The 25,287-nt window shown below is 35.4% G+C and overlaps 2 protein-coding genes and 2 non-coding genes across 6 annotated transcripts in view; 3 read left to right on the top strand and 1 right to left on the bottom strand.

The window, feature by feature from the left end:
• Nucleotides 1-49: 49 nt before the first annotated feature.
• Nucleotides 50-25,287, top strand: part of Miga (mitoguardin) — a 50,684-nt gene continuing 25,446 nt past the window's right edge. The window contains exons 1-3 of the mRNA XM_076136463.1: nt 50-420; nt 755-911; nt 1,040-1,177. Of these exons, the coding sequence (XP_075992578.1) occupies nt 322-420; nt 755-911; nt 1,040-1,177 (394 nt within the window). The 5' untranslated portion in view covers nt 50-321. The remainder of the gene's footprint in view (nt 421-754; nt 912-1,039; nt 1,178-25,287) is intronic.
• Nucleotides 4,847-4,918, top strand: TRNAP-UGG (transfer RNA proline (anticodon UGG)). The gene has a single exon. It is a non-coding gene; the product is annotated as a tRNA-Pro (tRNA).
• Nucleotides 6,053-6,124, top strand: TRNAP-AGG (transfer RNA proline (anticodon AGG)). The gene has a single exon. It is a non-coding gene; the product is annotated as a tRNA-Pro (tRNA).
• uzip (beta-pore-forming protein unzipped) overlaps nt 14,159-25,287 on the bottom strand; it is a 29,071-nt gene continuing 17,942 nt past the window's right edge. For all 3 annotated transcript variants that reach the window (XM_076136462.1, XM_076136461.1, XM_076136459.1), the window contains 2 exons: nt 17,514-17,722; nt 14,159-17,432 (listed from right to left, as the gene is read on the bottom strand). In XM_076136462.1, the coding sequence (XP_075992577.1) occupies nt 16,267-17,432; nt 17,514-17,715 (1,368 nt within the window). In that variant the 5' untranslated portion in view covers nt 17,716-17,722 and the 3' untranslated portion in view covers nt 14,159-16,266. The remainder of the gene's footprint in view (nt 17,433-17,513; nt 17,723-25,287) is intronic.

Below are 25,287 nucleotides of genomic sequence, written 5' to 3'. Positions count from 1 at the left end.
AATGTACATCCCTATTATTGTCATTCGGTTTTGTCCGAAATGTCATGTTGACAAATTGTAGACCGCGAATATTTAAATTGTGTTTATTTATGTTGACGCTACAATTGTATTTGTTGCTAAATAATCAAAAAACTATTGTAAATAAACTAAATTAGTATTATGTTCTTAGAAGTTACAAACGAGTAGTGTTATAAAAATACTTTTAGTTGTGTGTAAAGCAATTTGACAGATAACCTAAAAGAACTGTGATTATATCAGCATTGTAAATAATATTTAAATTAATTTCTTGGCATTTGTAAACACTGCGATCAAAAGTGAACAATGCAGCTGCTCATACAGGCGAGCCCATTTATCGACAAATTGAAACACTGGCATCGAGCTATGTCTTTCAGTGAAGTTCAGTTAACAACATCACAGAAGGTTGGTGAATGCAATTTATCTCTAAAATAATAATCATAACACTATATCAGCATGACTAAATTATTATGTTGAGATGTTCTTGAACGCATATAGAATATATAAATCAAATAAATAAAATTCTGTCTTAGCTTGCTTCTGTCAGAAATTATTAGGATAAATGGAAACTTAGTAAAGATTCCTACTATTAATAAGTTAAGGTCATTCGTGTTTTAATTTTCGTGTACTCTTCTCGCCAAGGTGAAGTAACTTGTAATTTATTTGTGTGCATAAAATTGCAGTAAACCTTGTGATATACTGTTATACAATATACTTAAGAACAATCTGTTGTTTTCAGGTGGTACTATGGAGCTTGGGTGTAGTGGGCACAAGTGCTGTAGTAGTGGGTGTGTTGTCCAGGTATCTGGCAAGAAAGCGTGCCAAACCTATCATGAATCCTCGCATACAAAGGGCTATTAACAAAAGGATTTCTCGTATGAGGAGTCCAAATGGAGGTATTAACTATTAAAAATACTAGTTTTTCAATTACTATAAATGCCAATATTATACTCAAGTAATATATTTATTTACAAGCAATAGTTAAATATTTAATAAAAAAATAAAATGTTTGTTTCTTGTTAAGGAATGGGGTCAGTGGCGAGTAGTGGTGGGCGGAGTAGTCCACTTGGATTTAGCGAGCGGCTGTCCCTGGCTTCCGGTTCCATCGGCTCAGGAGCTGGAGATGCTGCACCACTATCACCCCAACAACTAGGCGTTATGGGTGAGTACTAGACTTTAAGCGCCATCTATCGACGAGTAGCATTCTTCTTCATTGTTTGAAATGAAAATTTAATATGTTTTAAATTTAACCCTCTTTTACGGTACAAATATTTCCGATTGTGTTTAAAGCCCTTCTCCCATTACGATACGCCCGCGCGTTTTTTTAAAAATAATTATATTTATCTCTGTGGCACAGTGCTTACAGAAATGTGATTAAACCTTATACTAACGTTATGAATATAATAATTAATTTGTGTGAATGTTCGACTTAATTAATTCATAGATAGTGTTAAGGAAGCTCCAAAATATTGAATGCAACCATTTTATGGTATGGTAGGCTAGTTTGATCTCTTTGAATTATTTCAAGGCGGGGAGCTGACACTTTTTTTAAAGCGCCATCTCTTATTGAGTAGCAAAACTACATACACCACTTGTATTCATAACACTATGTTGATACGTCAGTATTTGCCTAGATGTCGCAATTAGCAGAAATAAAAATAAAGTTCTCTTTTGACAGTAAACAACTATTTTTATAAAAAAACGTTTGTATAATATCTGTTATCTAACTGTTTTTATTTGCCGAAGTGGTATTATGAAGACCTTAGGAGAATGGTGTGCAGTCTGAGGGCTTACCACTAGTAAGATATTCTGTTAAACAGTTCCTATGGTAGTAATGTACAGAGTTGTCGCAACTCCAACTTCATTCCGCTGAAATACTTTTACACATCATTTAATTTAATAATTCCTATAGAACAATTAGTCGGTTGGACATTAAGTTAAAGGTCCATTATACTCTTAAATATGAGTTGTCTGAGATATAACACCACCGAACTATGTCATACAATTAAGCAAACTAGTTTGTCTGCGACCTGACAGATTTAGATGATGATAAATAGGCCGACACAAGTGGACGCAAGGCAGGATTTGATCCCCTGATCTTGTACTGTTTCAATGACGCAATGAACGCAGTAGGTTGTTTATTAATTTGTTGAACCTGCATGTCTGGGCATATCCACTCCGTGTTTGGACTTAGCATAGCTAACTTCTTAGCCTGCAATCATCTCCCTCCTATCATTTTGTATCTCAGTAAAACATTTTACCTATTACTTAACCTTAATTCTTGTTCCGGTTTTTTAGAAATTATCCTAATTTTTCATATACTATTAAATACTTTCGATTGCCATTGTAGCATAAGTAATATAACATTGACGATAGCGGTTACGAGCACTGACATCCCCGTAGCATCTAAAAATAACAAAACCACTAATAATATACTAACGTGTATGTAAAGGGCAGATGGTATCTGAATTAATCTCGCTTTGCTGGAGCTCTGTAGGCAATCCACATAATAGAATATAGTACAAGTAATACACGGCAACAAACGCTAGTGCGGCATGCGGCACCCATACGTACAGTGTGTAAACGAAATTACTTCACTCGTTCTACATAATATGTAACAGTCTAACAGTAGATAATAGTAGATACTAGTGGGTCCAATGATCGTGGCGATAAGTGCGATAACCCCTCATAATCAATGATTGTAGACAGTTTAAGTGACCTATGTGGGAGGTCTGCCGGCGACTAATTATTCCTGATAAAGTGATCTCCATTATGCTGACTGGACTATTTTATCTTTGCCGATAATAATTTAGTGTTCTACAAACTATAATAATTAGGTTAATGATCGTGTGAATTTGACAAACCTTGAGTCTGACTCGCAAAATCTATGAATATTTAAAATTGACTACACCCACCCTGCTAATTCTAGCGAAATGTGCGTCACGTGCTACACCCTAGACAAGGCTTGTTTTGGGTACACGAATGTCCTTGACTTATACCTATACAATAATACAATTTTATGCGTAATTCATAATGATATTTTTTTCATGATTGAATTGTGTTTATCCCGTTCAACAATTGTTATTGTTCTTGTCAGAATCTCGTGGTTAGTGAATGTGATAATATTATGTATATTTCCGATTGTTGCCGATAACGAATCGCAAACATTACCTATCATTTTCCAAACTTGCTTATTTTTTTTGGCTTCAATGCCTAACAGATTGACCTTGTTACTATGAACTCACGTTGGTATAAAGTTGGGTAGGTAATTCCCGAACCGTAAATGACAAAACAAAGTACCTGGCACGTACTTTGTATACTCTACTGAGGTAATTCCTAAAAATAGTGTGACTCTATGTCAAAAAATACGAATTCTCAGCTCAGGACCTAGATGTAGTGTTTGATTGTGGTGAAGTGGACGAAAGAAAGCAACCCATCCATCTATTTAGCCCCAGTCAGCACGTGAAACAAATATCCACTCATCTGCTTAGCCCGGTAATATTTTTTTGAAATTAGGTATATTATTATGCCTTTGGAGCGACTGTCATCGGTCATGTCACGTTGTTCCTCTTTAGAATAATAATTCTGAATAACATTATTCTCAATGACGATCTCCTACAATGTACTAAGTAACGATGTCAGATTGTGAAGATTTCATATCAAGAAGTCGCGACCTTGTAGCGTGAATTCACAATAAAAAACTTTCCTATTATCTTGCGAAGTCTCAGATATAATTACGCAGGCATGTTAAATGCGAGTAATTAAATGAATACCTAGACTCGAGGCAAAGCTAAATGCATTAATAAATGAAGTCAGCCGTGTTCACAGGCATTGATTTAATTCTATCCAGTCGGTATTATCACACGATTTCTGATGTCAGAGGTAAACCGTTCTCACCTCGACCTACTAAAAATATACTTGTGAATAAATAATACAGATATACAAACTTTTAATAACGATATTGCAATGGGCTTTATTGTTTCAATGTAGGTTAACAGTTAAGCGTTTTGACATTACGTACTTATTTGTTTTTTTCTACAGCCTACTTCGCCCACGTTATTAATTAGATCCAACAATGAGCTTTCTTAGATAATGTGGAATAAAAATGCGGCATTTATTTATATACAGGCTAACAGTATGACCACACCTCACTCAATCTTAGACTACAGCCATTAGCCATCGGACCTTGAATAGGGCACACTAAAATTATATAAGATTTTGAAAAGACATCCAATACTCATTAGCAGTCTTCATTAGTCATCCATATTTGAGACCTTTCCCTTCTCAGTTACAGAAAGCACTAAAACAAAGTACCTACTTAGGTCTCCGCTGTACATTAACGAGAGGACAATAATAGATTACAAACATAAAATATACAATTTACAGTTCAATAAAATTATTTATGACACTACCTAGTCTGACCTTATATCGTTAGTTAATTGGTATATATTTACTACCTAATTAAGTTTCAGGCAATGTCACAGACAACTGTCGAGTAGACAAATAATACTAATATTTGCCGCCACGTCCGACTACCCCTAATAGGTTCTTAATGATCTTTGTGTCTCTCTACCCTCGTCGCCAAGTTTAATGCCAAGGGTAGGCAAAGGCAACTGCACAATAATACTAGCTATAGCTTGTCGTGAACGATCGTCTGCCGCGTCTCCGCTACATTTAAGATCTGAATACTCACTCTATACTGTTGTTTTATCTTTGTTGTGAAAGGCATTACGCCTTTCACCAAAGGCGAAGGCTCCGTTATCACTAATGACGTATTTATATTGCATCTTCAAGGCTACGCGCGATGACTAAATTCGCTTCATGTCTGTGTGGCTCGTTGGTCTAGGGGTATGATTCTCGCTTTGGGTGCGAGAGGTCCCGGGTTCAAATCCCGGACGAGCCCAACTTTTTATTCCATTTTCCGATTTACTTAATGATTTGATATACATTTTGTATGCTACTGAAAGAATTAGTTAGCAGTGTCTAAAGATTTGGTTTGTTTATATTTTTTTAATATAAATGATTACAGTATTTTTCTTTTCGCTTCAAACATACATGTAAATGTTATTTACTTTTCAGTACATTATTATGTCATAGTTTATATGTGAGGTTTCGCATGAAGTGTCTCCTACCCTTGGGACTCCTATTGTTACGACACCAATTACGGAACCTCCACAGTATATTATCGAATTTTATGAGCGCGCGTATAATTACTATCACGTAGCAACCTACTTCGCAAGACTATATCACAATGGGAAGTTGTGTTGTGTCTAGTCCTTTGGGAGAGCGCACTCCCGGCACGCACCGACCCACTAACACGCACAGGAATGGTTCGGAACCTCGGAATGACGACCGATTGCGAGATAAGACGATCCTTACGATATACAGCGATCTATTGTGTAATGTCCTTATTATGAAGTCCCATATAGCGTATTGTAGACATTATTCGCTTTTGAACGGCCTGTCATATCTTTACGGCGGCATTAAACGCTATTCACATCAACGATAAGGGATGATCACATAACGTCCAATTTGCGGATGACATGTTTACTTAGGACCCACAATCCATTTCCTTAATGGGTCTATTTTCAAAGTGTGTCGCGTAAAGCGAAATAAAATTGTGAGATGCTTTAAGTTCAGCATCGTCTAATGTCCTACATTCTTTTTTGTCAGATTTATATTTATATATAAATAAGGAGTGTAAGATAAAGTTTAAACTAATTAGAAGGGCATACCAATACACTAATTATCTTCAAACTTAAATACTATGCAATGTCAGCAATGTTAGATAGTTAGTTATTAGGTTATTATTTTTCCAAGTGATGTATCTACTGCTCAATAGATGGCGTTACGTGTCGTATGATCAGTACAAACGGAATGACCATTTGCTTGTGTTATTTCATTCTGATGCTCTTACTACGGCATTAAATATTCATATCAATAACTAAAACAAGTTTAGGGAATAAGGAATAGGACAAATAATTCATGAATATATTAGACATAGCTATATAAACATATTTTCAACATTCTTAGCACCGGCTCGTTGGTCTAGGGGTATGATTTTCGCTTAGGGTGCGAGAGGTCCCGGGTTCAAATCCCGGACGAGCCCAAACCCTTTTTTTAATTTCTTGTGTTCATTTTTGTACTGTTAACAAATTTTAAAACATACATTAATTTATTGAAGTTTCTGTGAAAAAAGAAAAGTATTTTTTGATAAAAAAATGCAATGCGAGTGGAACATTTAACAGTAGGTGGTTGAGCAGACGATTGAACCCGCTTAGTAAACAAACGTTTCCTGCGGGCTTCCCTAGGGATAGCTTTTCTGATCCCTTTCGTTGTTGCGTCTCCCTTATATGTGGGGAATAATTAAAGCGCCTCCAACCTACCTTTGAGCGTGGTTCAGCTGAAATGTCTCCACAAAGGGCCATGAATGCGCCTCGGGTGAAAAGGAACACCCACTATTTATGCAACGGTTTCTTTTAAGCTTCTGCATCCGACGTGTCGTCTTTATTGTTTTCAATGTCTTCGCTCAAAGAAGTTGTTGTACGAACTAATGTATGTACTATGTTAAATTGTGTGAAGTTTTTCTGCAACGGAATGACGGTGGCGTGGAAAATTCCACAAATAACTGGCAATAAATCACTCCGTAACTAATTGCGTTTTGACTAACTCACTATAGATCATTATCTACATAATAATATACCTAAATAACGGTAAATATAATAAATGAAAGACTAGGTACATTGTAGTCGGTAGCAAAATAAGTAGATGCCTCACCATGACCATATATTGTGTCCATGTGACTAACATGAACATCACGTGAAAGAATGTCACAACAATTTTACAAGCTGATTTTACGGGCAATCATTCATTTTATTAGATTCTTCACTACATACCTTTATACTTTACAGAGCACATTAAGTACTTTACATATTTTCCTGCTATTGCACAGCGCGTTTATGTAATAGGTATGAGGTTAGTTTTCCTTTAAAGATAACCTATCTATTTAACTCTGAAGAAGGATATTCCTAACTTTCCCGTCTTTTTTGCATTATGCATTTATTTGCCATATTATCGACATGCTATTTCTATTTTATACGCCTGTCTAGTAATAACTATATTGATATTCAGACTGTTATAGACATGTTTATAAAGATTAGGACATGCTAGTGGATACCTGTGATAGTAGCGTCCGGACTGTATGTATATCGCAGTTGTGTTGACAACTACGTAACTGTCACCTATCAGTGAGGCACGTTGATCATTGTGCTCCGTCACAGCGACTACGGTAACTGACAGCGATCAACGGCCTCTGTACTTTGTTCTGTATGGAACTTACTAATTTGTAACCATAAATGTCATGACATCTCAACATTCGAAGCCTGCCATGTTCGGCTTCTAGTGCGTCTACGGCTTTAGGAAAATTACAGTTACCGACGTAAACTTAGTAAGTTAATTCTAAAGAAACTCCAGCCGTCTGCTATGGAAGTTTAAGTACCGCACAAATAACTTTGTCAAGTCCATAAAATGTTTATATCTATGATATGTCTACAAACACCTACGGAAGCCTTAAGTTAATGCGTGCTCGACACGCAACTTGCTGGTTTTTCTACTCCATTCAATATTATTTTAACACAACAACGGATCTCGTTTCTAGCAATCAAGTTTCCATTACTTGAAACATAACTAGCATACTAGCATTTATATTAGAAGAGTATTGCAACTGTGCTAGACGCAAATTGTCTGAATAATATCGATATAATTAATACAGCTAGTTCTACCAAAGCAATCAGGAACCTGGATTGTCAAAGCTATCATTAAAATAACTAAGGCGGTTCTACTACTTTACTAAGAGGGTACAGTAAAGTAGGTACTTTCATTATAGTTTTACTAATAATTATTTGCAGACTCCTATAGTACGATATTGATACTTGTACCTGTAAAGTTGATGTTAATGACTTATAAATGAGAATAACGTGAAAGTATGGCTAACATAAACTTTTAAGAATGAATGATGAAGGAAAATCGATGCTTATAAAGGGGTCCTCAGAGAAGGAGTAGGACCTTTGAATGTCCACAGTACACGAGGGAAGTAAATTATGCATTATGGTGCGCTGTCGAAGAACTGAACCCTTCCGTCTGATTTATTTGACATTACAACCGTTACGCTTTCCGGAGAAATTTTAACCTTGTTGCAGTAGAGGTAGAGATGGGTCGTTCCCAACATCTGACGTCGGCAATAAATAAGCAAATTACATTTTTTCATGTTTCATGATTCAGGAGATCGAACGTTGTCTTCATTTCTTGTAAGACTTAAGCTATGCTTCTTATAATCACAACTTAACCCAGCTTGTTTATCTTCATAGTAACCTACTTCCTACATACATATGTTCCTCGTTTTAAATAGGTTAAGTATAACACTTCAGTGCCTTCTTAAACATTATCACGAAGAAAACGAATACCGTTTCTTCATTCTTTGATGACATTTAACGATGTTTCCAACAGTTTTATAGCCCCATACCGCCGACTCTTGGGTCTCCTTGGCTGTATTCGCGCCACGGCTCTAAGCCCAAATGGTCTTTTTATAGGACTTTGCGGGTCGATGCTTGCTGTAAGACGAAACTAACTGACTTTAGAAAGAAATGCCACAGCCGTGAACTTTCTAAATGACGACATTTGCAATTATGTAGATCTGTATAACGTAATGTAATGTATTAAAATGTCAGAGGATTTCAAGGCCAATAATTACCACTGATAATTCCAAACATTTATAGCCAGTGAATTGTCTAATACTAAATGACGGTGAATATTTTTATTTCAACAGCTCTCCTGCTTTGTTAATGACATTATAAAAGTTCGGTTGATAAAATTCGCGGTGGGTTTCCTTACACTTGCGTCACTAAGTTAAAAATAGCATCCAACGTTTGTCCTGATGAGTCACCAAAGCCGATCCCAAACTTGAAATTTGAGCAACCATTTAGGACCCGTGCGTGCATCCGTTGAAATACTTTTGATTGTCGTCGTTCGAAAAATTCGAATGTTACTAATTTAAACAAACCTGACAGACGAGAAGTAAGGAGTTTTATGGTATCTTTATTCATCTAAATCAATTGATCTGTGTAGCAACATTTTCTAAACTGGTTTTTAATCGAAGTCAAGGCTTGTCGAACAATTTCAAGATTAGTTTCCGCTTAATGTGTATGCATTTATTTAGCGATATTCAAATGACATGAGTCATCGTGTTAAATTATGCAAGTTTTCGTGGGAATGACATTGCTTTCGTCGGAAATCGTTAAATTGTTAGTATTGTCAAGGTGGCTGTAAAAGTAATTTACAATTTAAGTTTAATTCGTTATTTATTTGAGTGTTTGGCTGGGTTTGGCTGGTGATGACTGAGGTTTGGCAGTCTAAATAAATAACATTGAGTAATTAAACAACATCTTTCAGGAACGGTTATAATGGCGAAATGAGTAAATTGATAACAACATAAGTTCGAATATTATTAAAACCAGTCTGCTTTATTGAACCATTTGGAGATATTTGTTTACACAATTAACGGCCAGCTCATTAATTAGTGTTGTAGGCGGGAGATGTTTCAGCTAATTTGATGACAAGCCCACGGTAATGAGCTAGTGTTGTCACTTTAATATCTATTTATAGACCTATACTCTTTTAGGTTTTGTTAATATTCTTTACGCAATACTTATTCACGTTAACTGAAGGTTAAATTAACTTAATAGTATTTGAATGAAGTAGAAGATTCAAAATACTGAAACAAATGGTTGTTTTTATAGCGTTTATCGGATTATGACGCATTTAGTCACACAAACAAGTATTATTTAATAATTGAGCGTATTTCCATTAGGATATTTTTGTTTATTCATTGAATTTCTCATAGGGTTGCGTCATTGCTTTTACTTGATTTTATTATTTATTTACAACCAGTTTTTTTGCGTTTTATTACACATATAATCCGCAAGACTTTAATATCTTCTAATTAGTCAACTAACGAGGTTGTTCTAAAGTCGGGAATTCCCTAATCGACCCGAACATGTTCACAACAATCGTAAATTAAAAGTTAAGCCCCCCCCCGATCGATACAAAGTACGGAGAGTAGCTTACAAAACTGGAGTTGAATGGCTGTAAAAATAGAAGTCACGCAATGCGTGATATTGATATTAGCACTTTGTACATCGGCTAAGGAAGTGAACCGTTGAGCCTGAAGGCACATGTGCGGAGTTTTGTGCCGTGTGCGACGATCTCCTTATTTAATTGATTACGCTCAACACTTTGCTGGATAAACTCATTTATAACTAGACAACATCATTGTCTTGACCTTATCCTTCGTTGAGTGGATCGGCACAACATGTTTTCTTCCCCCACTCGTCTCTATTAGCCGTCAACTCTGTCTTAACCCCTTTCATTTCCTTGTTCTGTTTTATTTACACATCCGTCTTTTTTCAGTATTTCCCTACTCAAATATCCGTTCACATATTATATAGGTACTCTTTACTCGACTTGCTCTGTGGATTCCTCTCCTTTTCATAACATAACGTAATGTTATAAATTAAAATATACTATGATATAATCTCATTGAAAACATCGTAGGTGGAAATACAATTATATCGTTGTGTTTACAGACAAAATAGGCGAAACTACAGTACGACACGGAAACGACAGTTAAACAGAATGAGTTAATTCTCAGTCTAGTCATAATACTGCGTACCTACCACTATAACAGCGCGTCTCCATAATAACACGACCGGAGTGCTGTACAATAAATATTTTTATAAATCTTTCTAGTTTTCTATGGATGTGTATAATTATTCTATGGCTGTATCAATATCACATTCAACCTATACCCAGTTGTGGATAATTTACATAAAAATGCCAAAAATCCATATTGCGCTCATTTTGTAAAATTTTGCACACTTGCGTAAACAAACAGTTTAACACCATATGTTCTGAATATGGATACCGTAATCATCTTAAATTTATTAACTTTCTTAACGGGGATCAGTAGTTAGAGAACTATTAATCAAATATGTACAAACAATTATCTAATGTGAACATTTAATTAGAAAGACTATAGGAAGTCTCCAACCCGCACTTAGCCAGCGTGGTGGATTCAAGGCTTAACGATTACGAGAGGAGACCCTTGCCCAGCAGTAGTATATTAAAGGGTATTTTCTTTTATAGAAATTGGAAGTCTTGAATACATACCTAATCTTGTACCTAAGTATGACGTGTCGTGAACGTCCTGATAACACTTCCACGTGTAATAACAAAGAAGATACATTGCGGTTTAAATGTACGTAGCATGATAGTGGACGTCTAGTCCAATATAAATGAACCTACCACCCAGACATTACACTTAGTTTGCTGGTAAATAATGGAGGGTTCTTGTTAAATGGTCGTGTGAGTGATGACGTGCCGACAGTGTCGCGGTGCCGACGCCGATGACAGATTATTGCCGTCAACCATGTTATAGTTATAATAGACCCTACAGTAAGGATCCACTTTGTATTTTGTTTATCAATATTGTTTTTAAATGTCTCTTGTTGGTTAATATTCTTGTGGTATTTTATGTGGACACGTCATAGGAACTTTATTCATAGTTATAGTTGAATAACGATGTTTATGATGAATGAGTTTTATGTTTATTATTAAAATAATTTAAATGATGTTTTTTAATACTTAATGATATAATACATATGATGCCATAATATAACAATAAGCCTTGTTTTCTAATAAAGGTCTCCAAATCTTCCACCAGGTTGCTGCTAAGAATAGAATGTTGAAAATTATTCATACTAACAAGTGGATTTGGCGTAGTTTCAGGAGGTCTGAACACTTAACATTAAATCGCTACAAGTATGTTAATTCTAACGAGCTATTATAAGTCTAGGCGGCATTTTCCTACTGGCTCAGTGCCAAGTTCCGGCAGACCACCTCAAATATTTAAAGACCCTATATTTGCACTGTTTTACATCATCGTAAACCCTGAGTTTTACTACACCAGTTTTGGTGCTGTACAAATAGGTAATATGTAGAGATATATTGAGAGTAAGCCCGCCCCAGCCCTTGTGAAGGCCATAGACGTCGAAGAATTCTTGCACGGGGGAGGTTTTTCTATTCCCGGAATTACAAGGGTACGGACAAATTTTCTTTTTATGATCATATCAACGCTATCTCGACATTTTATGAGTTTGATATGCTTATGTATAGCCTATTACATACCCTGTTCATAAGAAAATGTTCATATGAGCTTATAAATTAGGTATGTGAGAAGAAGAGTATGAAAAAAATTCTAAGCTAATTATTACAAAATCAAGCCTAATTATTCATGCTAAGGTTATGTATTGTGCATAGATGTATGTTGGAAGAAGAATTGGAATAAACCTACAGTTTTATTCGATGCTCAAGGGCAGGTTTGATCTTAATTTCTTTGTTTAAAACAGATTACATTTGCAGGAAAGCCTTTCATGAGGTATATTAAATCAATTCAGCAAAACTTAAAACCAATTTGAGCACAGTATTTTATATGCTCAGAAGTGATAGATATGCTAAAAAAATTAAACAAAACTAAATCAAAATTTGTACGTGACGATATTGAAGCAAGGACATTTTCTTTTAAGTTTTATATTTTAAAGTAGTGTTATATCGTGGTGCTTACGCAATAGACAATAATAGGACGCACTTTATCGTCTTAAGGCGAGCACATGCAATAAATTGTTCCTGTACCAAATATCAGAGCATTGCGTAGGCATGACAGGTTGTTATCTCATTGCGTATGAACACTGCAGTTAAACCCATTTCTACTTGCTTGCAAACGATGAATTGAACGTGAATTGCATAGGATTATAGTCTTGCGACGACGTAAAGATTTTCAAAATAAACTTTGTGAATATTATTTAGCACAGAGTAATGTGTTTTATATTATACCTGAACAATTAAATTAAAAACTTTCACAAATACTTGAATACGATTGAGTTACAAAACTGATGGCCTATTGAACTATTAAATATTGGGTGCGCTGCCAGGTTTAGGCTTAAGTCCCTTTTTATAAATCTTATCTATTATTCTTGTTTAGTTATTTGCATGGCAAGTATCTGTTTAATTAAATGCATTGATTAATTATATTATTAATAGATCACTCATCTACTCTATATTTTAAAATCCGTAAAACAAGCGAGCTGCAATTTTAAGAGTAACGATTGCACATTTTTTATAAGGGCATAGTAATTCGTTTACGCGCCGTTAAGCCAAATACAATGAGTCTCCAAGGCGCCGTCTTCCCCCAGGCTATTGTCGGGAAGGTTCGCACTAATGCGTCTACAAATCCCATGTTTTCCAATTGGGGAATACACGCTTAAAAGAGAACACCTTCAATAAACTCAAGTGGGCTCTGAACAAATAAAACACTGAGCCCAAGTCCGATTTGAATTGTCTTCCAAGAAATGAATATTTTAACGCTTTTTTTTGAGGAAGGGAGAAATTGAATTTCTGGATGGGGTTGAATAAATATGACTATTAACTGTAAATAATCAATTTACTGACTCACCCTACATTTTTTTTATTATTGAGTTACATGCTATACTTACATAATTAACGTAATATTTACCATTTTGCCATCTCCGGAGCCGCCGATATGCAGAATATTATTGGTCGCAGGATTTTCAAATCCCAGTTTAAAGATATGTGTAGTATTATGTACGGGTCTTAATTATTTATTAATGATCAGAGGTGTCATTATCACATATAGATTTGCACTCGCATTCACACCCATATATGTTTGCATAAAGGTGTGGCTAAACAATAATTTAGCGCTTAGATCATCCTTTCTAAGTATAATGCGGCTGATCACGATATATGTCATGAATGTTTTCATAATAATTATTGTGAATTGAATTTATGCATACTCGTTGAAGCAATTTCGTGATTTAAAGCAAAGAAAGAACAATATGGATATATTTTTAGGACGTTTTCCTTCGTTCTGGTAGTTTGTGTAACCTTGTTATTTAATACGCTAATTTAGTAAGAGCATACTCTGAATACTGTGAACTGTTTCCTGTTTGATTTGTAGATTTAGATGTTGATGCTGGTGTAGGTAACGATGTTGATGTAAATGAAAACCACAACGTATTTCAGTTACACTTTAATGAATTTAAACAAAGTAAACTTACATGGAACATCACAATTATGCTTCGCAAAACAATGTTGATGTCACGAGATTCATTGATAAAATCTACCCAATTAGCAGGGTCTATTTCAATTACATATAGGTACAACAATAGAACATGCCTTAATATTATGGAATAGATTTTCTACCTAACTGGGAATATAAGCGATTTTCTAAAATATTAGACGTTGAACATACAGGCATCGATCTTTATTAAGTAGATGATAAAATGTTGTTTTAAAACGTGGTGTAAAGCGCACACCTACTTAATTATATTGCAAATAGTTCTAACATCAAATAACGACATTCGAGACAAGTATATTCTGAAGCTGAGCTGATGGACCAATAAATAATTATACATGTTTTATAATATTTAAGTCTTAATCAATAATGGTATGCTAGGTGGGACGTTGATTTTATAAATTATATTATCAAGATATACCATTGCCGTACTTTTATTAAACCTAAACTTAATTGGCATTCCGCAATAAGGAATACTGACGCGTACGTGAACGAAATCATAGAAATAGTGAACGAAAACATAGAGATGAAGACAGTTCACTTACAATTAAGGCGAACACTTACAATCGATTTCAATTCATACAAAAATATCATCCATTTTCTTTACACATTGACAAAAGTCCGTTAAGCATACTACTACCAAACGATTCCAAAACTATTAGAGGCTACTTGTATCTAAACACTAACAAGGTGATGAGTCCATTTCACGGAGGGATGTAATTTCAATGGGTTATTGGCCTAAACTAGTAGATGTAGGCAAACTTACAATGTACAACTTTGGCTCGAATAACAAAGTCACAATAATTATATATTCTTCAGTTAAATCGTTTGTTGTAAACTTAGGTGTAAACTTCATTTCATTAGATCTACATATTTATATATAATATGAATTAATTATAAAACAAAATAAATTATTTGTGAATAAACGCTAAACGCTCTAAAATAATAATATCGTTTCATTCTGGATTTTAGACTCTTGTCACTTAAAATTAGTAATAACAATATTATAACTAAGAAAATACTAAAATATAAAAGAGGTACTAAAGGATGTGCTAACTACTATTGCGCGAAATGAAATAATAGTAATGTGCGTCCGAGTAAACAAAATCCAAACATACTACTGTCTTATAGAAATATGGCTATCGGAAAATTTGAAATATCTTTCAAAATGTATCTATTATGTACTAGTAAATGTGATTTTTAGACATAACAACAAGCTATCCTACAAATAAATACATGCAGAAGAATCAAATTGAATTAAAGTTGAACTTAGAGACGGGATTGTTAGCAGGTAACAGAACGTGATAGGAATAAATTACTTAAAATCTTTATACGTAATTGTTTAGGTTCATTTAACAATCTTAATAAAACTAACAGGCTATAGCCTTTATGAAAAACCAACATTAAGAATGAAATAATAATCGTAATTAGAACGACAGATTTGTAACATTGTCTTTTTGTACATATTGTGGGTAACGTACATGTGGTTAAAAGTTAATTTTGAATTTCACTATGTATATCACAAATGTGAGTTACTTAATTGTGGTGTTGATTGGGTACACAATAATCTTCAGTGTTCATGTGTTTAGTGACTAACCTGACGTGAGAGTTCAGGTGTTTGACCTGGTACATGTCGTGAGATTCTATTACAGCTTGTCATTGGTAACAGTGTCTTACTCCGCTCCATACATTATCACTATCTACGATGTCTCCCATTGTCATTACAACATATGACAATTTCCTCGCGCCGCTCTGCGACTTCCGTATCAGTTACTATTTACATACACATTTATATATCTATTTACAGTTATGCGATTAATTTTGGCTCCTCGATTTACAAATTGGAATGAAATCACATAACGGGAATGTCAGGAAAACAAAAATATTTATATTTACATAATATTACCGAGGGAAATCGCCTAACGCCTCGGTCTATAAACAACAGCATCAAGCTTAGTTGCCGAAACATAAATACATGTATTAACGACCAAGCAACTATATTTTTAGTGATATCTTCTCGCTATTTACAAAGATCTTTAATTTCCTCTTTAAAGTAACAGTAAAAGAGATGGGATTAATAACGTAAAAGTAACAATCCTAATACTGGCATCACTGGACGGGTTGCTGCCGAGTCCACCAGCCACAGATTTTTTGATATCTTCCTTTGGCACCGCTTTAGACATGCCATCATCGGGGTTGTCGATCATATTTCCGCTGGCGATGTCGTCAGGATGTTCGCTTTTCTTAATGGCAGCAACGTCGTTCTCTTCAGGCGCTGGCGGCGCGGTCTCCGGTGGCGGGGTCGTCGTGGTTGTGGTCGTAGTTGTAGTAGTCGTAGTAGTTGTGGGTACCAAAGTGTTATTTCCAATGAAATATATTTCACCGTAAATTGCTTCCACCTCCAGAGTATTTTCTATACGTTGACCTCTCATTAGCCTCGATCGAGAATCATTGTCATTATAAAACGTCACTAAATTAGCGGTATACTGGACATCACGGTTTGTTAGGTTACCTCTGAATGTAACGTTACAGGCTGTACCAGGTTCAAGATATTTTTCCAATTTGTGTAGTTTGGTTCTCCTGTCTGAATACTGATTAGCCCATCGTATTTGGGGGAATACAGTGCCATCGACCATTTCTATTGAGGTGTTTAAACCGATGGCTATGCCATGGCCGTGACCCCAAGATACGGTATAGTTGAACACATATTCTATTTCAGTAGTGACAGTAGCACCGGCGTCGTCCTCGTTCTTCAAAATTCTCTCTTCAAATACTTCAGGTTCATTCTGACGGACATGTTCTGTGTTCTTGTCCAATACTACATTTTCCAGTTTATAACTTATAGGCTCGATTTCTTTCAATATCTCTCCACTATTCACTATCATTTCTTCGTTCTTGTCATCAAACGTGATTATCTGTCCAATAACGCTCTCGTATGCTATTCTTCCAATATAATGCGAATATCCACTTTGTGCTTTTACCCGTCCTATGAAAACAGAATCTGCCGACGCGTCTACTAGAACCGCGCCGTTAGGTTTGACGTGGAATCTGACCCAAGGTACCCAGTTTACCAAAGACGCATTTTCAATATTTTCTAGCACCTCAAATAGGTTATAGCTCTTAGTTCCAGAAACCGCGCAAGATGTATAATCTGGTTTAAGTTGACCTAAAATCATATCACCTTCATGACGTGCTCTGCAAAGGTAAATCGGTCCTGAAAAAGAAATAACTTATTGTACTGAATGACTAGATAAAATAAAAGCTATACAAAAGTCATTGATCAGTTTAAATATACCTTGTTCAGATTCTGCGCCAACGACATAGTTGCCCATAGACTCTTTCTTCAGATTGGTCCATTTGAGAGTGCTGGATGTAATAACTTGTTTTAAATTTGAATTGTACAAGCCAACCCCGGCTTCGGCTGCGGCTGTAACTGCCAAGGTAGCAGTCAAAAGCACCACCCACCAACCACTTTGACAATTTCTGTATTTCTTCATTTTAGCTCTGCAACAAATAATAAAATTATATGGATTACATAATATAATCGCACATGCTGTAATAAAAAAATCTTGAGTGTTCAATGAACATTGGGTTTTTATTATATTATGGGTTACTATTTATAGATGATGGATAAAGATTCTATCATAGATCGACCTCAATAATTATTATGCTCATGGCTTTTGAGCATGGTATACGGCATACTGTACAAGTAGGTGTATGTATATCAGTAGTTAAGTACTTAGGTAAGGTAAAGATTATTTTCATGCGTTTAAAACATATACCAAAATAATTATATTCCTTTATAATATTTATATATTATGTTAGTACATGCGAGTACATTATAAGTATTTTATACTATGCTTATTATTTCATCTTCTAAAATAGCATCACTTCGTAGGACCCTCCAGCAATAAATTGCCCCGGCCCCCAAATGTTATCTAGATGTACATTTGTAAGATATGAAAGCCGTCGTATTCCCTGCTATTGCGTTTTGTAATTGGCAGTAAAAAAAGTTAAAAATGTTTTCTAAATATATTGTAGGAAGTAGGTCACTGCAAGATTCCCTTATTCCTGTAGCTAGAGCGTAGCTGTAGAGCCAGGTAATTGTATCAAAGAAGGTTGCGGCAATGTTTCGATCGCCCGGAAACTCAATTTTCTTGACAAAGTTAAGGAAAACAGATCGCTCGGTTTCAGCTGTGTGGCCCCCAGCAAAGTGTTGATACAGGAGATGAGGTTACGTAGCAAATGTTATTTTAGATTTTTTTTGCAGTTCTAGTATAAATTTTGAAAGACAACAATCGCACAAAAATAAATTACATTATTTAATATGAAATGTTGTGCCTAGAATATTACTCAGATTTATTGTTAGTACTGCAACGTTGAAAATCTGATATAGCATGAGTAAAACAAAAGTGTTTGGGGTGTGGGGAAGCGGGTATAGTACATAGAGACGCCTTCGTTGAATAATCGATAGAAGGTACTGCAGGTGAAAACTTACGTTTTGATAGTGTTATTATTTATTATCTGTTATGAAAACAGAAACAAATTAAGAATAGCCATGTTATTTGAGCTCTGAGTCATGTGACTAAGCGTTTTCTTTTAATTTAACTTCTACGGGCTGGAAATATATATTTTTAATTACGCTTAAGATAAGCATAAACCAAGAGATATGCATGAATAAAAATATGAATTATTCATGAGTTTCTGTTAACTATAGTTATTAAGTTCATTCAATATCTAGACAGTAACAATTTCATTTTGTGAGCCATTAAATATTTATTATTACGAGCATTAAATTTACTATTAGTTCTATCTATAAATTGACATAATTACCAATAAATCATCGTTAATACTGGTTTAGATTTAGTAAATTCAATTTAATAAGTTCAATTGGAGATTGACTTCACACGGACCATTTGAGTAACACAAATCTCGAGGCTCCATTTAATTCCTTTATTCATTCAGCCGAGTTACTAAATACTTTCTTTAAGAAAGGAATAAAATCTTGTTGGTATAATAATAAAGATAATTAAAAGTGAAAACGGAAATATTCTGATTTAATAGTCTTTATCCCTTTTTCATTGACATTTCGGTCATAGGTTAAGCGATAAACACACATGTTATTGAGTCAGTATCTGTCAATATCTAAAAATGCTAAAATACGTAAAATCCAATCTTATTACGTGCATGGTCGATGAAATTTTAATACTACTAGGTCGAATTAACTCCGATCTGATCGTATTCCGTCAAAGTGAATGAAAGCCCTTTGTGGCGGCGCACTTAGCGTATCCAATCGATGCTTTTGTGTGTCCGCCAATATGACACCTAGCAGAATCGATTAACTGATTTCAGTTTGCATTATAAATATACAGGCATATATCAGCGGTGGCCGCGTTGTTAGGTTTAAAGTCGAAATATCCTATAACCGTGATCTATGGACAAAGCAACTTTGTCGTTTGTCCCATTGTAGACAGATTTGTATCTATCCCGTCCAAGTAATTGAGCTTACACTACTGTCTCCCTTGGGAATTAGAAATGATAACGTGTACAAAGGAAGCTCAGACAATTACTCAGCGGTGGTTTAATGAGTCGATTTAAACACCCCATACGTTCCGTCCCACACAATACCTTCCGTCTGCGTGTTTTTGAGCAACTCTCGATGCGACGAGGGGAGACAAAACTACAAACAAAACCGGAAAATCTTTCGTCTGAGTGCCTCACTTCACTAAATCATCACCACCCTACCGTCGACATTGTTTTTTTCGCTTAAAGTTTTCCCACAAACAAAATCCTAAGTGTCATACCAAATGATGCCATGTAATTTGATTCGTTCAAATTAGTTACGTACAGTAATGTTTAGTTTTTATTTCACGGGTAATTTTAAAAATAGCTCTTCTCTTTGTCGAAGTACGTAATAATTATATTACCCTGACGAAAGGTCAACCATTAACCATCATGAATGCGAAATAAGAGTACGAGTATTAAAACGTTGGCAAGTTGTTTTACATAAATACATAGATGACATCATATCGAGTAAAGGGCAAACTTGTATTTTGTAACAATATTATGGGCAATAAAATTTTATGATGCTCAGCGACGTGCTTGTGGTGTCTGCATCAACAGAGGAGAGGTCATATTTTATGAACACGCATCCGTAGTCGTTACTAAATTGCAAGCACTAACACGTTCTCAATGTCAATGTCAAAGTTAGTTTTCTACTCTATGTGTGAGAGTATATGGGTAAACGAATTGCTAGTTAAAAGCATTTCGTTTACTACTTGATCAAAATTATCCTTAACTCTGTCTGCAATAATATGTGTCTTGTGAAGCTTAATTTTTCAAGGCGTTTCTTAAGCCCAGCTATTTCTTTTGTTTGAATAAAGAAGTTTATTATACCATACCAATAATTGTATCAATAGCAGTAATGTCGCGTGGGAATATGAATGCTTCATTTCATACAGTTATTAGTAAGCGATGTGGAGAAAGTTCATCCGCGCCATCAACCTCTGTGCGTACATTCAATGAATTGTTTTGTTGGTATATATTTATCTGAGCACCGAGTTCTTCAGATATTGTTATCTTACGTTCCGACGCTTCATTGTCCCGGCAGAGATCATTAATCTTGTTCTTAACTACAGTCTTGTCTCTATGACGCTTATAAGTGAGTCACATTCATATAAATAGTTTTAATAAAAGCACGAGTATCTCAATGTTGCTTTGGTCAACTTTTAACGGCGAAGTACAACGAGCTGAATCAATTAATAATTCCACTAGTTAAAAGTTCCCTATGCTCTACAATACTCTACATTCATCTTTAAAATGAAACATTTGGTCTTACTGAATCTCGAAAATTGACAATTTTGTTTTTTAAATGTTTGTAGAAGTTCAAAGAAATGTAGAAAAGGTTGGTAAATGTGAAAAATAAATACTGTTTTGCATACGAGCGATCAGACGAGATCCAAACGTCTAGAAAATATCCTTTGTTTAAATGGACCATGATCTCATATAGCAATTATTTAAACATCACATTTCTATGCACAACAGGTTACTATGAGATCATAAACAGGATTAATATTAACTTAAAGAACTCGCGGAACGCTTTGTACATTAGCCGTTGATCGCTGTATCGAACTTATTGCAAGTAAGTAGGCCCCACGCTAATAGCTCGGTAATCGCATTACCTTCAGGAATCAATAATACTAGACAGGATTACTGTCCAAGCTCAATAATACTGCTCTACTGTAAGTATACTAAAATGGTATATTATGTAAGGAAGTTATGTGTTCAATATTTATCATTCAACTGAAACTTAAAGAAGGCAGGAAGAAAAAATAGGAATCAAAGGGTCTTCTAAAATACATTAAAATATTTATAAATTTTGTAAAATGTCACTGAACGGAGAGTTGCAATTCAGGATTGTTAAATATAAAAGGTCAGCGATTTTCATACGACATGCCCTTTTATTAAATTTAGCTTTGGTGAACAAATATGCAACGGGAATCAAGTAAATATTAGTATGCACATAAAGAACTGTTAAGTGGAATGTTTAAGAAAAGAGACTTATACGTGCATGCTCTAAACATGTTTTATTCGCAATTGTCCTGATCCGAGTCGGCGAAACAGCACTAAGCTTTTAACCCAGTTGTATTGCTGCTTACAATGCAAATATTCCGTTAACGTTAGCGCTAAGTCGCAGGGTGAGTCGGACACTGTGCTAATTTAATATACGACGGTATATAGTTTAAAAGGAACGATCAGCAGTTTCACTGCTAACCGTGATGAAGTTATTACGATAACGGTTTACAATCTTAATAGAGAATTCTTAGTAATTGAACGCCTGTGATACTGGAACCGTTACCTCACATCTGTAAGTTTTGAATGCGTTGCTCTTTCATAAATATGTCAGAACAACACAAAACCATTAAGTATACATTTTTACTGCGATGTGCTGTGGACATGAACAATAAAGTCCACTATAGCTCCTTGTCGCAGTTTGTTATTTTCCTATATTTAGCCTCCCCAGCCCCACTCGACCATAGTGTAGCTGTATTACAGTTGGGTGTTGGATGGCCGGACCACAACGGTAGGCAATTATCGGGGTAATGGCTTTGTTATCAAACTATGCTTCATCTAAAATCTAAACTGATTATTTCATTATCATTCTAATATATAGGGCCGGCTTTCTTGGAGCACAAACAGGTCTGTTTATTTCCGTTCATTGTACGCACAGTGAAAGCACGCGCAAGGTCGCATTTTATGCTGTAACAGATTTTTTGTCTCATTTGATGCTTCACAGAAGTGGTCTACATTCACTAGTCAGTGCCACTTGATTATATTTCAGAGATTTGTAACGGAGTATACACAATCGGAATTTTGAATACCGTTACCAATTTCGTGGTTTTTGTTTTGCGAAACAATGTTCTCACTCGATATCGTGGAAAGCTCTTGTCAGTTTACAGTACAGACAGCAAGCATATTTATTCATGAACCTTTGTGCCAGCGATTCTTTACGAGTAATCTTTATAAGTAAGTTAGCGGTACACGCGGAACAATGCCACATACGCGAGTCCGGCGTATACCGGTGATATAAGTTTTTGCGACAGAGCAAATTGCTCTCCCGGGCGCCATCGTTCTCGTGTACCGCTGCTAACTGTCAATAAATCATCCTCTTTATTATTAGTCACTGCCTCTCTTCTATACTGCAAATAACTTGTCTGTATAGTTTTTGTTGTTATTACATTTTATTAATTATAATCCATGTTACGATTTGCATTTTTATAAGATAAGTGCTGTTTGTTATCGGGCGTCAGACGGTGTTGCGGACCGTTGCGTACGGGCGCTGGCGCGTGAACCAGCTGATAGCGTGGGAACAAATGCATGCCTGAAGACCACAATGCACGGATACATAATAACATACATTATAATAAAATGGTACACTATGGCGCCTCACATACCTAATACATCCCAACAAAATTTACTGAAAATTTGCTGACGGGAAGATGACAAGAATATGAATAAAAGATGACCGGGTATCGGGTCAGTGAAACAAATTGGCATCTGTCGAATTTTATATCTGTATATTGTTTGTATAATTTATTGATGTACGGCATGGCGTTGACCGAGTCGCGAGGGGTGTCGCGACTGACTCACAATACAACAAGGCATACTTGTATCACTTCAAAGCTCTATAAAACAATAGGATGCGGGCTTGCTTTGTGGTTTGTTCACGACATCGTCGTCGTAGTTGCCTTGAGCTCTTAGACGTAGTTGACAACATGTTAAGTGCTCAATGAGTGCCAATAAAATAAATTGTACATTGTTCCTCTACCGATATAAGAATTACGAATGAAGAAAGATTAAAGTTATTAGCGGAAATAGGCGTTGTCGTGAATAAAAATAATCTAACCTCTCAATATTGAAATAAAAGATCTTAGAAGTTTTGCTCGTAAATTCGGTTTTCGACCCGTCATCGTCTTCAATGTCATTGTTGCATTAATTATTCCTGTGCATATTCAGAGCAGTAATGGTTTGTAGTAACAAGAGCAGCTTGTTCGCATTCGTCACGCGACATGCTGCTTGCCCCACATGTTAGTGCCAGATTGCTATACTCCATTACCTTAATAGAGGTCATTGGAAGTGGATACTGGCAACAAACTTCGCTTATAATAATGGTTTCTAAATACAGTTAACTTCCGCTAGTTAAAGTTATGAATGAGATAGTTCCGTTTGGACGGACACTATTTGTTCGCATTGAGTTCGCAGCGCCACGGCTGCGAGGCGTGACGGTGTTGGGAGATGTCCCATGATAATAACGGCAAATCCGCTTTAATCATAATTATAGTTCAGCTCCCTGCATACATTTCCGTTTAAAGTTCGTTGCACTGACTGTAAAAGTAGATGTATAAAGATACCTAATATGTCATGATTCATATTTAAGAGATTACTTTCTGATGTTTTCAGTACTGGTCTCGGAATAACTTGACTCTACCTTAATTTTGGTTTTTTCTAATTCGATTATACGTTTGATGTAAAGACTTCCCTATTACCTACTTAGGATCTTTTATTTTAGTATTGTTTATGTTTTTTGTACGTGTGTTTAAACCAGCCTTTTACAATGTAAAAGTTTAATTTGATCGGCTAGCGCATACATACAATATTTATAAGCTACACGATATCTACAATTTCACGCGTCGGCGACCGTGGTCCGTTTGATAAATAGATAATTTAAGTACATTTATCCCGAAGACAAAGTTAGACGATAAATCAACCGGCAAGGGGCTAATTAACACCAGCTCGGATAGAGTCCGTATCATCGCACCTGCCGCCGAAGCCGAGCCGTGCAGCGATGAAACTTCGTGGTACCGAGAGGTAGCAATTTTCTACGTCAAGCTAGGTTAAATGAGCGAGCGAAAGATTTATTACAAATTATGCAGCTAGTCTAGATGTTGGTTCACAATTTATGCTTGTATCAGATGCTCATAAAACAAAGATAATACAAATATGTATATCCGATCGTTCAGCTTTCAAAAGTCAAGATTTTAGTTGTATCAACAAAGTTAACTAACGGATTATAAACGAATTTTTATCCATTGATTGAACCAAAGTAAACAATAGATCCTATTTTCGTGTGTATAAAGTTAAAAGTAGAATCGGAAGCTGTAAATCTACATAAGATCAAACATATCAATGAATGTTCGTGGGTACCGATGTGTACACAGATGACAATGCATTACAAACTAAACTTGTATGTCCAGTCCAAACAAACTCGCTTGTATGACAACTTTTTCAACGAGTTTAGAGTGAGCACTAAACTAACCTGTTCCCTAAATTAAACGACATATTTACCGGACAAAAAAGTAATGTTGCTACAATATTTAATATTATTTTAGAGCAGTTATTAGCCACTCTATGTAGTCATGTTATGTGCTATTATGACTCTATTATGCTCATTAAGAAATTGATCTGTAATATTAAAAATGGCGTTTTAAGAAATCTGGAGACAAATTCTCTGAATTAAAAACGTTCAAACAGTCTGATCTAATTTCAATCTCATTCCAAGCTCAATTCCG

Source organism: Anticarsia gemmatalis, chromosome 3, assembly GCF_050436995.1.
Source record: "Anticarsia gemmatalis isolate Benzon Research Colony breed Stoneville strain chromosome 3, ilAntGemm2 primary, whole genome shotgun sequence".
Lineage (NCBI taxonomy): Eukaryota > Metazoa > Arthropoda > Insecta > Lepidoptera > Erebidae > Anticarsia > Anticarsia gemmatalis.
Note: the sequence above shows the minus strand (reverse complement) of the source record. Positions and strands in the feature narration are given on the sequence as shown.